This window comes from Dipodomys merriami, unplaced genomic scaffold, assembly GCF_024711535.1.
Source record: "Dipodomys merriami isolate MVZ:Mamm:240054 unplaced genomic scaffold, mDipMer1.0.p SCAF_6, whole genome shotgun sequence".
In the NCBI taxonomy this organism is placed as follows: Eukaryota; Metazoa; Chordata; class Mammalia; order Rodentia; family Heteromyidae; genus Dipodomys; species Dipodomys merriami.
Window position 1 is genome coordinate 13,180,387 of NW_027206179.1, and position 13,408 is coordinate 13,193,794.

At 45.5% G+C, this 13,408-nt stretch overlaps 1 protein-coding gene across 5 annotated transcripts in view; it reads right to left on the bottom strand.

Annotated features, from left to right (window-relative positions):
- Positions 1-13,408, bottom strand: part of Arhgef7 (Rho guanine nucleotide exchange factor 7) — a 106,046-nt gene that overhangs the window by 42,132 nt on the left and 50,506 nt on the right. For all 5 annotated transcript variants that reach the window (XM_070002603.1, XM_070002604.1, XM_070002606.1 and 2 more), the window contains 2 exons: positions 13,189-13,319; positions 7,090-7,291 (listed from right to left, as the gene is read on the bottom strand). In XM_070002603.1, the coding sequence (XP_069858704.1) occupies positions 7,090-7,291; positions 13,189-13,319 (333 nt within the window). The remainder of the gene's footprint in view (positions 1-7,089; positions 7,292-13,188; positions 13,320-13,408) is intronic.

Here is a 13,408-nt window from a genome sequence, read left to right on the forward strand (position 1 = left end):
ACGAATAGAAGGAAAAGAAGCAAACACTAGGAAAGTGGCATGGTCTAAAGAAGGCCCAGCAACTACAGCGATTGAGATCAACTCCACTCAACAGACCCTACTGAAGCAGCAGCTACTCAACAAAAGCCGGGTTACATGCATACATCTTGCTGGCCCGCTGGGTAAGCAGATAATAAGTGTATGTACAGATATAAATGTATGCGGGGGGGGGGGGGGGTGCCAGTAGTTTTAAGGGTGTCAATCACTGGCTCTATGGTGTGGCGTGCCAGTGTTTTCACACTAGCTCTCTGGGATGAATACATATGTGGTGTAATGGTTCTGTGGCTATCTATCACTGGCAAATGATAGGGTAAGTGGGCAGTTTAATCCTGCGCTTCTGTCTGTGGGTTTGTCTTCTGTCTATCACTGGTTTTCTGGGCTACAGAGGCAGAACAGCAAAAAACAGGGTTTGGGAGGACAAAGGGAGGGGAGTCGGTCTTCCACGTTCTTTCCCCGGGCACTCAGACAGATGAACCCTTCCTAGAGCTTAGTTTCCAAGTCTTCCTCATCCCTCCTCAAGCAAGAATCCCACTGGACGGATGTCCATGGTTCAGGGAGACACACTGTCCCTCTCTCTGGTGGGTCAGTGGCACCTGTCCACAGTCTCCTTTTAGACCCTCTTCTTTCCTCATACTTCTGTCCTCGCCTAACAGTGAGGGTTTCTGGGAGAATTTCATACCCAGCGCTCCCAGGCCTGGGGTTGTATGGCCAACTGCCTGATCAGAAGCTGCAGTCCCTTGTCGGCCACAGAAACCAGCCTGCAGAATGCCACCCTGACCGTAGCCTCTTGCCTAAATCTTCAGCAGTGCCTCACCATCAAGTTTCCTCAAGTGATTAAAAATAAAGAATAAGACAAAAACAAATGTTTTCCAAACCCTCGGTTTCCTAAGAAATCCAACCTGATCTTGCTAACACTGACCTTCTTTTGCTCAGATTCTCGTGCAGCTAAAACTTGAACTGAAGAGGAGAAAACCACAAAAATGTTTCATGTTAGAAGAACAGGGGTGTACTGCTCCCAACCAAGACTGTACTTGCTCGCCAGGATACACACATAACACTCTGTAAATACAGAGTGGTCCATTCTGTTCTTTGCCTGACTCAGTGTCCTGGATCCCAGACTCCCTCCTTCTGGTTTCAACTGTCACTTCTCCCATATCTCCCAATTCCTTAGGAGAGAGTCTGCTGATAGCCCCCTCCTGATCTGTGTGAAAATGGTATCATACCTGTCTTCTACTATCGCTGTCCTCTCCCCACTCAATACAGCAATCCAGTTATATGGGGAAACAGATCTTGTGTACTGCTCTTAGTATTCTATGCATTAGTATTACTGCATTAGTATTCTAGGTCCTTTTTTTCCTGAGCCTCATACAACAAATGCCAGAAGCAATACTGTTTCAGCCACTATTACTGCAGCACTCCCATCCTGTCAGAGGGACACCCTAACAGGTCTTTAGCACATCTGACAAGATCATAACTTCTTGATCTGATTTAATGTTTAAACTATATGCAAATTTCCTTGTGTGTCATAATGGCTTTCTTAGTCTATTTGAATTAGGGACCAAAATTTGCTAAAAATAAAAAAAAATGAAAGCAACTACACTGAGCTAGGTCTCATTGTGTCACAGTGCCCACAGAGGGTACAGGACATGGCACGGTGGCCTCTTCCCTGCCTCTGTGCCTGCAAGCTCCTCAGCTGAGCTTCCTGATTCATGAGCAGGAGCCCTCTTGGCTTGGCACTGGTGGGTTCCAGCAGCTCACGCATCTGCTGAGTAAATGCTGTTCTCATTTCAGAACCAGGTAACTGTGCTAACTGTAACAGGGACATGAGCACTCACTAGCAGACCCTGCAGAGTGAGTTCAGGCACAAAGAAAGGGTCAAAGTCAGTCCTCATGTCACAAAATGAGGGCATCAAAAAAACCATACCAGCCAACTGCAGATGAAATTCGAAATAAGACTCAACCGCACTACTCTGCACTGCCAACAAAGAGATTGGGCAGAAGGTAAAACAATATAATAAAGAACAACTTCAGGAGGAGGAAAGAGGAGCAGGGAGCTAAAGAGTCAGAAGACAAACTGTAGCAAACATGAACCAAAGCAAGAGTGAACCCAAGGGCTAGAAGGCTGCTTGCTGCTTGTTGCTCGCAGGAGCAAAGTGGCCGACCTGCCTGACAGAGCCTGGATGGAAGGGGACAAGGGTTCATGTCCTAGTCCTATGACTGCAGCACGAAAGCTCTTTCCTCCAACTTGCTGAGGCCCATGTTTATATGACATAAAACTTAAAAACATCTCCAGTACTGAGGACTAACAACCTGACTCCAGCCTTGTCCCATGTGCTGTGCCCTGGACACAAGGAGTTCGTCACTCACACCCAAAGATGGAGAGAGTCAGAGGCCACAGCAGGCCAGGAGGCCAGCATTTGGGGGGGATAGCCCATTTGTGTGTGAAGTAGCCTCAGAGAATCAGAGTGTTCAATATATGCATCTGTACCAAGAAGAACCCCCTAGGCCTTGGGTGCTTCCAGAAAACCATCTTCCCCCCCCCTACATACCCAGAGTCAGCCCACAGCAAAGAGGGATGAGCTGCAGCCAGGACACACTAGAGACGGCACTTGAGCCAGGCTCTGTACTACCTGGACCCTCCTCTCCCCGTCAGATCATCCTACATCTACCTCTGTTCTTTCATGCCTTGAAAGCGACGGCCGCTTCTGTGTAAAGTAAGCAGAAAACATTTAAAGACGACAAATGGAAGAACTGGCAGGGCACATGCTCACTCAGGTCAGTGGGTCTGTGAATGAATGACTGTCCCCCCTCTACATTTGTAGAGGCACTGCTCAGCACAGGTATGAGTCACGGCTCAAGCCAGCCAACTCCCAAATCTTGTACAACAGATGATGAGCTATCCAAAAATTTGAGGATCAAAGTCAGAACATTAGGAATAATCACCTAAAACAACTACCACTGTCTGATTCCATGATATTTGCCTGTAACCACCGGGACTTTGTACCGCTGACCACACTCTATCTATCCTTGCGCCTCCTCCTGAATTTATCAGGAGGGTCTGCTGTTTCTCCCTCCTTGACTTCCCATTCTCCTTGAATGGGGAGAGTCTCTATTATGTGCTTGGGAATGTATCAAACATATAAAACACACTAGAAACCTAGGAGTTTTACACAGAAAGTAAATGCTAAGTAACAATTACACACCTTCCATGAAACTGTACATATCAAGAATAATGTATAGTATTTTTACAAAAATAATACATAAAATCACAATTAAAATCTTTGGAGTTTGGAAATAGTGGCTAAGTCTATAACTTAACTACTCAGGAGGCTGAGATCTGAGGATCATCACACTTCAAAGCTTGCCCAGGAAGACAAATCTGAGACACTCATCTCCAATTAACCAACAAAAAGCTGGAGTTGGAGGGGTGACTTAAATGGTAGAGTAGTAACCAATGCAAAAAAGCTAGAGTATGAAGCCCAGTGAGAGTTCAACACACACACACACACACACACACACACACTCTCTCTCTCTCTCTCTCTCTCTCTCTCTCTCTCTCTCTACTGGTTGATTGATTTGTATAAGGCAGGATCTTGTTATGTAGCCTAGAATGGCCTTGACCTGGCCATCCTCCTGCTTCAGCCTCCTAGCTACTAGCCCTATAAGCATGTGACACAACTCCTGGCCAACTAAAGATTCTTATACAGAACCATGGAAAACATTCGTCTCCAAAGAGAAATTAAATAAAACGAGAAACCATACTCAAGTCAAAAGCAGAAAGACAATAATGAACTCACAAGAACATTTCTAAATCCAGCCACAAGAGGGCAGCAACTGATGGCCATTTATTCTTCCCAGGGAAGCAGATGAGAAGACTGTGACAATAAAAAGCATTTTATCTGCAGAAAGGCAACCTAAAAATATCACTTAGAAGCTGACCTTGGTTTCACTTGCACAATAAGAATATCTATAAGTCAAAGTGAAATGTAGCACATAAGCCCCACTAGGGATGAAGTCTGGATGATAACAAAGTGGTCCTCACAGGTTTCCAGACACAAGATTGTTGCAAACAGACTTTGCAAACAGCCCAATTTTGTCTTCAGAAAACTAAGTCCCAATTAAGAAAGGCTGATCCAAAATCAGAAAACTACATAAACTTCTGAAAAAGCACAATATTAAAATGACACTTTCATCTACAATTTTAACAGTCACAGAAAGTGGCAGGATAAAAACTGGCTTTGTGCTGCTTTGCTTCAACTGCCAGCACTTAAAATCACACTTGCTTACCTTTTCTTACAATACTTCCAGGAAATTGGGGGAAAGGAAGTTGTCCTTTGGGGAGAAAGGAAGTCAATCCTTCACTTCGTCATCAAATAAAAAACATTCAGCAAAATGGCACAAAGGAGCAAATGCAGTAATATTTTCTGTATTATAAAATATTTTCCAGGAAATGCACTGTGGCTAGAGTGCTTGCCTTGAGCTGAAGAGCTCAGTGACAGTGCCCAAGCCCAGAGTTCAAGTCCCATGACCAACAACAACAACAACAACAAAAGCATTACTCAAGGTAGAAGGAATAAGGAAGCTAAAAACAAAAACAAAAACTTTCCAAACCAACTTAGGCCTCAATTTGTCAGGAACACTCTGAATTCAATATGAGAGTACTATGGCTTTCTGCAAACAACTGTTTTTCCAGTGGTGGGAAGCAAACCCTCAGTCCCACACAAAGTACACGAGGACTCTACCAGTGAGCCACACCTCCAGCCCCACAACTCACTTTCAACAACAATGCACCACAGAGATACAGACACACCTGTCCTGAGAGACAACACTTCCACACACAACTCTGGTTCTTCCACAAGTGCCTTCTGCCACAGCTAGCTTTAGGTCCCACACTCCATGCCAAACATGGGCCTGACACATACAGCGCACACCAGGTGTGTATGCTGTGAAACAAACCACTACCATAGACAACACGAAGGGCATCCAAATCTACTGAGAAACTACGTGGGAGTCATCTGGGGAGGCCCCGTACTCCCTTAATCAACCAAAACATCCACAGAAACAAACACATGGCAAGTAAACACCCCTTCATGTGCACACCACCTGCTACAGAAGTTCAAGTACGACGCTCCAGTGAAACAGGAAGCCTGCCTAAGAAGAAAAGCGAGCTATGTGACAGGGAGGAGCTTGCTGGTCAGTGCCGGTGCTGGTGGCACACGGCCTGCCAGCTCTGCTGCCCCTGCCCCTGCTGCAGAGGAGGCGAGTCAGCCTTGCTCTACCTGATCCAATACTCTCTCTGACATCTGGGCCAGCCTGCTCCTGAATCAGCTCTCCCAGGGCAGAATCGGAGGAATGGTGTCGCACAGACATTCTTCAAATTCAGGAGCAACACGCATAGCTGGTCAGAAGACCCCAGCTCCGCTGCTGCCTGCCCACACACCCCCCCTTTATGACTCTATTGCTGACATCACCTTTACCTCACGCCGCTCACGGGAACGCCTACAGCCAAGCAACACACACACACACACACACACACACACACACACACACGAGTGCAACACAAGGCTGCCTGTTTGAGATGCAACAGTCTTCAATGAACCGCTTCTCAGTGTGTAAGGCTGAGCCATGGTTACTCACGATGGAGCAACACCAATTTCAGGAAAAAGAATGGTACTGAGTTGAGTGAACACAGAGCACACTGGCTGGGCACTTGAGTCACTGGCCTATAGGACTTCAACAGCCACATCCTGGCAACTCGGATCACAGCTGAGTGGAAATGAAAACGTGCCAAAGACTATTGTTTCTTTTCAATAAATACTAGCCTGACTGATCAGTTTTAAGAGAGTCTGTAAAAAAATGTCAGTCACAGACAATACAAAGAAAGGGAGGCAGAGAAAATGACAAAACACAATGAGGTATGAAAAGTAAACAGGACTCACAAAACCCACACATGGTGAAACCAAACGAGGTCAGCCTCTGGAGAAAAACACCAAATTGTAATAATCACCTCTTCCTATGTGCATAAATAATATTCAGACTGAAAAGAACACCAAAGACAAGGAAACAAAGGACCTCAGCGTTTTTAGATGACTCTGTATTCTTTACCTCATATATTGTGTATACATATGCACAGCTGAGTTGGAAGGTGTGAGGAAGGCACAGAATCAGTGGAAAGCTGGTGGAAAATAAAGCAGGGGGCCCATCAGCTGCACTGGACATTGATGAAAGTGAACTAAGCAACTCAAGGGCGGCGATGGGAAGGAGGGAAGGAGAGGGAAAGAGGGAGGACCTGACACTAAGCAAAAGGAAAGAAATGTACATATCACCCAATCAGGAAAAAAGTTTTGTTATAAATGTTCAAAGGGTTCATAAGTTTTGCAGATTAGAATGATGATGACTATCATTGTAAAGGTTAAAAGGTGTTTGTGACTTTTAAGTATAACTATGCCATAGCACTGTGAAATGTATGTAGCTACTTAATCTCAATAAAGAAATCTTTGGGGGGGAGAAAAGAAAATGGCAAAAACTACATTATCTACTCCTTGTACGTGACATGCTGAAGTGCCCAAATGACAAATGAATACAGCTGCATGTCACACAGCGAAGTCCTGAAAGGGTAAAGATACCACCAGAGAAGCATGACTGCAGCTGTAACAGCTGACAGCCAGGCATAGGGTGCGCCTCGGTCTCAGCTGTCTGGACAGTTAAGGCAGGAGAATCTCTTAGCCCAGAGTTCCCAGACTAACTCAGGCAACACAGCAAAACTGCATCTCAAATAAATAAACTAACCAACGAAAACAGTACAGTAAAGATGCTTATCCTCATCTCTGGAAGAGTCCTGACAGAACAGAATGCAGAGCTTGCCTGTAACTATTGCACCCTCTATCCCAGCTTCCCAATGTAAGGAAGGGTAAAAACAAACAACTACCTAAGGCCAGATGACCTGGACTCCCACAGAGAAGCTTCAGATGCTCCCTTGCTCCCTTGCTCCCTTGCTCCCGTGCTCCCATGATCCCGTCCTCCAGAAGATGGGCAGGCTCAGCCTCTTACCACGGGGCTTAACCTCACGAACGTAGTTGCTGGGGAACCATCCGGTCCTGCCGTTGTGTGCGCCCTCCCACCAGCCTCCTTCCTCCACTCGCGTGACATGGATGACATCACCCTTTGTGAAGGACAGCTCATCTTCATTGGTCTGCTGGAAGTTAAACTTGGCTCGTACTACCAGTTGATTGTTGCTATTATCAGTCATGTCCTAAAAGACAAGTGGGGGAAAGATGGGAGAAAAATGTCTACTTCATTATTTAAAAAAAAAATCAGATCATATTACTATTATAAATCTAGTTAAAACTTATTGTGAATAACTAAAGCATTCCAACAGCAGGAAAATCCCCATTTCCCAGTGCCCTTACTCATCACCAGGCCCCACATCCCAGGGAGACCCTCTCCACACTGGAAAGGCCTGTTCTGCCAGTAGTGCACTGCGCACATACATACACACACACACACATACACACACACACACACACACACACACACACTCTGCCAGTAGTGCACTGCACACACACACACACACACACACACACACACACACACACAGTCTGAATACCTCTCTTACACACAGAAAGTTGCGTGCTGCGCTCATTTCCCAGCCAGCTGATTAGCTAATTAGCCGCATACCACACTGTGCGATTGTGCCATTCTTGAGCTAGGCTTCCATTATGAATTTTAGGTTATTCTATCTAGTATTTTCTAATATGGCAATACAGTGTTTTTCTAGGGTATAATAAAAAGTACATCCATCTTTGAAGGCATCTATAAATAAGCCTAAATACTAAATTCTGGTCTGAGCCGAAGAAGAACACTTCTTAAATTTTATATATATTTCTTTTTTTTTTTTTTTTTTTTTTGGGTCCGGTCGTGGGGCCTTGAACTCTGGGCCTGGGCGCTGTCCCTGAGCTCTTCAGCTCAAGGCTAGCGCTCTACCACTTGAGCCACAGCGCCACTTCCAGCTTTTTCTTTTTGCTTACGTGGTGCTGAGGAATCGAACCCAGGGCCTTGAGCATGCAAGGCAAGCGCTCTACCACTGAGCCACCTTCCCAGCCCCTTTATATATATTTCTAAACTGTCTAAATATTAATATATTTCTCCTCAGCCCTCCAAAATGTTCTATAAAGTTAACACCAAGTAACATGCCCACCAACACTATCTAAGAATTCTTTCTTTGCCAAACTTGCACTGGCCCTGAAGACTGCCAAACATATATACACCTCTTTGCCACATGCATAGGAAAAAACAGTATCCCACAGTTAATGCTATTTTTTTTCTTTTCAGAGAGTGCATAGTTTGAGGTCTTCCAGAGCCTGGACCTGGCTCTGGACAGGCCAGTGGTACAAGCCCACTGAAGAGGCAGATGCCTATGTAAAATTTCCGGACAGGCTTCTTGTGGCTGCCCCAGGAGCAGGACCAGGGCAACCAGCTGATCCCAGCCCCCCTGTACCAACCCCGACCTCCTCAGCCCCGGTGAAGACCATGGTCTCATCTCTGTGTCTTCCCCTTGCAGGTGTAAGCTCAGCCCACCCCGGGCCAGAGGACTGGGCAGGGTGCCTTTCTGCAGCCACAGAGCAACAGATCTCAGCTCTCACCAGTCAGGCAAGAGATACGGCTGCCACCATAACAGAAAGCAGTAGGCAACCCCCAGGTGCCCACATGACTGTGCCCTGGGCCCTGCAACCAGCCAGCCAGAGGACAGGAAGACTGGAACAGGACCCAACAGCGCTGATACCCTCCCCAAGGCACCTAGGGTTCAGGGACAATACTTCTTGTACACAGGATACCCAATAATGCCAAACAATAAACCCATGACCTACAAAAGAAAGGACAACCAACCAAAAAAGGAGGTACAACTCCAAGACCAAGAGAAGCAGATACAGGAAGGAGACACGTGCCCCTCTCAGATGTGCTTAAAACAGTCTGAGACTCAATACTGTCCCTGTGTACTGTACTGCAAGTTGAAAAGACTGAAGGAGATGTGTGTAGTAAATTTTGGTATAACTTCTTACAGGTCTTGGAAGCAGTTTGTGAGTACAGACTGATACCAAAGCGAGATTATCAGACAGCAAGAGGGGAGCACCCAGGGAAATGTGGGGCCCAGGTTCTGGAGACCTACAGGACCACGGAGAGAATACAAGGCCAGGAGCTGGTGGCTCACACTATAATTTTTGTTACTCAGGAAGCTGAGTGCTAAAGAACCACATTTCCAAGCCAGCCTGGGCAGAAAAATCCATGAGACTTCATCTACAAGTAACCAGCAAAAGTAAGCTGCAAACATTACTCAAGAGACTAACAGAGCACAAGCTGTAAGCAAGCCAAGTGAGAGAGAGGCCCTGAGTTCAAGACTCAGTACTGACTGGCAAGCAGGCGAGCAAAGGAAGGTATATCAAGTTGCTTCTTCCAGAAATGAAAGGAAACTAACAGACATTGCCTCAAGGCTCTGCTAGTCACACTGAAAACTCAAGGTTGAATTTATTAACCAGCAGAGAGTGGAAGGTTAGGGCATGACAGTGACACTGGAAACTACAGAACACCAGTAATGTTAAGAAGAAAGGATGACAGCCAGGTGCTGGTGACTTGCCTGTAATCATAGCTACTCAGGAGGCTGAGATCTGAGGATCGCAGTTCAAAGCCAGCCCGGGCAATAAAGTCCATGAGACTCTTATCTCCAATTAACCACCAGAAAACTGGAAGTGGTGCTGTGGCTTAAGTGCTGGAGCATCGGCCTTTAGCTAAAGAGTTCAGGGACATTGCCCAGACCCACAGTTCATGACCAACAACAACAAAAAAAAAGTTCTGCTAGGGGCTGGAAAGGTGGCTCAGTGGTAGAGCACTTGCCTTGCATGCCTGAGGCCCTGGGTTCGATTCCTCAGCACCACATAAGCAAAAAGAAAAAAGCCGGAAGTGGCACTGTGACTCAAGTGGTAGAGCGCTAGCCTTGAGCTGAAGAGCTGAGGGACAGAGCACAGGCCCAGAATTCAGGCCCCACAACCAGACCCAAAAAAACAAAAAAACAAAACAAAACAAAACAAAAAAGTTCTGCTAATAGGGGCTGGGGCTGAAGAGCTGAGGGACAGCTTCCAGGCCCAGAGTTCAAGTGTCACAAATGACCCAAAAAAAAAAAAAACCAAAAAAGAATAAAGGATGAAATCAAACCTACTTAAGAAAAAAATTATGGCCTACCACCTGGGTCCACCACACTCAATTTAATTGCCCATTTCTTCTACTAAGCTGAGAGATACATCACAAAGCAGGGTAAAAGAAGAGCTCAATTCAGCTGAATGCATTTGAAAGGCGATAGTATGAAATCACCACATAACAGAGAGGACAGGGAATGGTGCAGAAATATCTAAGAGACAATTTGGAACTTCCCCTTCCGTGCAAATGAAACACAACTGTTCAAGTCTTTCTGTGCCAAGGGAGGAAATCTGTCTTCAGCAGAGATGACGATGATGTCACAGACTAAAAACCAAGACTGAGAATAACCAGTAAGTAAGGGATGGCCCGATGAGTGCTCTGTAAACTAAAGGAGTTGTAGCTGATTAAAAAAATATATTTTTTTTTAATCAGAGGCCAGTGGCTCACACTTGAACTCCAAGCTACTCAGGAGGCTGAGATCTAAGGATCACGGTTCAAAGCCAGCCTGGGAAAAGAAAGTCCATGAGACTCTTATCTCCAATAACCTACCAGAAAGCTGGAAGAAGAGCTGTGGCTCAAGTGGTAGAGTGTTTTCCTGAGCAAAAGAAGCTTACGGACAGCATCCAAGCCCGAAGTTTAAGTCCCAGAACTGGCACCAAAAAAAAAAAAGTATGTGACCAGGTGCCAGTAGTTCGCACTTGTAATCCTAGCTACTCAGAGGCTGAGACCTGAGATAGTGGTTCAAATCCAGCCTAGGCAGAAAAGTTTGTGAGACTTCTTATCTCCAATTATCTTCCAAAAAGCCAGAAGTGGAACTTCAGCTAATGTGGTACAGTGCTAGCCTTGAGCAAAATATAAATAAATAAATGCTCAAGGACAGTGCCCAGGCTCTAAGTTTAAGCCCAAGGGATGGCATCAATAAAAACTATTTTTTAAATAAAAGCTGAACTTTATTTTAAAAAGATCCAAAAGCAGATGTTCAAGAGTCACAAGTTGCTTAGCTTGTTTTTCTGATAAAAACTACAAGCACAGGAGAAAGTAGAGAGTAACAGGTGGCCCTCCATATACCTATCATTTAATTGTGGGCAAACATTTACCAGTCCCGTTCCACTATAATCTTACTTTGGACTCAAGAAAATCATCTTACAATGCTATTAATAAACCATGTTCAGAAAAACCCAAGGACAAAAAATAACCCCAGCATGTAAGAGGGCCTTGTAATGTCCCATGAAAGAAAAGTCACCTTGGCAGTGGCCCATGACCCGAGGAGAGGGAAACTGACCAGCCACAAGGAAACACACAGGCAAGAATGCTGAGGCTGATCATTCTCCTAGCTAGTGAAAACTAGTCCTATGCTAATTATGGCCTCAATAAGCTTCATGACCAACCTGATATTTAAGATTATTTCTCTTAAAATTATACATTTGTAATCCATTCATTTACTCACTAAGAAAAAAATGAAAATTGCCCAGATAAAATAGTCAGACTTGGATTGAGAATGTGGCTTAGTGGTAGAGTGCTTGCCTAGCATACATGAAGCCCTGGGTTCGATTCCTCAGTACCACATAAACAGAAAAAGACTAGAAGTGGTGGCACTGTGGCTCAAGTGGTAAAGGCTAGTCTTGAGCAAAAGAATCTCAGGGACAGTGAACAGGCCCTGAGTTCAAGCCCCATGACTGGGAAAGAAAGGAAGAAAGGAAGGGAGCAAAGAAGGAAGGAAGGGAAGAAGGAAGGAAGGAAAGGAGGGAGGGAGGGAGGGAGGGAGGGAAGGAGGAAGGAGGGAGGCAGGCAGGCAGGAAGGCAGGAAGGAAGGCAGGCAGGCAGGCAGGCAGGCAGGCTGCAGGTATTTCTTCACGCAAAGTGTGCTCATTTCATTTCTTACAACTCCCTCATATTTTATAAGGTGAATACACTGAACTATGTTTGAAGTAGTGTGAGTGTTTCTCTGTAATTTGTCCTTAATGCTCAGTTTCTCCAGAATCAAGTCCTATGGACAGGGCAGACCCTACCCAGTGCTGGCAGCTGCAGGGCTGTGTAAGAATGTGGCTGGCACAGTGCCACTGCGCACTCCTGCATCAGAGCAAATGGGCTTCTCTAAGAGGGAACATGGCCCCCATTAGCATCACTGAACACACTTAGATACACAAAAACCTCGTGCTCCTTCCACATCTTTCCAGTGTTATTTAACATGCTCTGTAAAATACAACTCTATCGGAATTAACCTTTACTTCTTGAGGCTCACTGTTAGCAAACTATCAATTTCCTTCCTGATTCAGAGCAGAAGGAAAGCCACAGTCCTCTTAAATCTCTGGAAAAAAATAGACTTTCATTACTTTCAGCACAAGAATACACTATGTTTCCAAGGAGAAACATGAGGAAAAATGTTTCCTGCCAATGTTCTAACTCAAAAGAGGAAGCACAGCTAGGCAGGGAAGCAGTGGCACAGCCCCCCAACACCACATCAGGGCCTGCACGTAGTATTTCCCTAACCTCAACACTAACCTCAATGTTATATTTGTGAACTTCCTAGAAATTCAGTAAGACACCAGAAGATGCTGTAGCAAGAGAAAAGGCTGCCTATGAACCATCAGTTCTACCCCTTTCTCTCTTCTAGGTACACTAAATGCTCTCCACCCCACCCCACCCTTAGCCCCCCACCACCCACACACACATACACACACACACCTCATACTTCCACACACTGAGGAACAACAGGGGGAAGAAAATACTACAGAGGAAGAATGTCAAAGTGCAGAAGCTAGGAGTCTTAAATACAATCCCAATACACAGCTCTCATTTGGCACAGTACGTAGAGGCTCTGGTGGCAAACAAACGCCCAGCCAGCCTGCAGCCATCCTCCTGCTGTTTAGCACTCTGTAGATAAAGTACCGAGATCCTCCAGACACATCTCATATCCCCAAATACATTTGACACTTGAGTAACAAAACCTCTTGCACTTACCAAACTCCGGTACTGGCCCTGGAACAATTTTGAAGTCCGACTGTGTGAAGGCTGGGATCCCAAGGAATCAAAAGACTTTATCCGATGTGAAGAGGGCCGAGCACACACGGAATCACTTCCCAGTCCAATGTCTGAAAAGGTCATGCACACAGAAGGAAAAAGCACTGACAATGCCCAACACCACAGATGCTCCCCACACTGACGCTAAAACTGGGCCAGT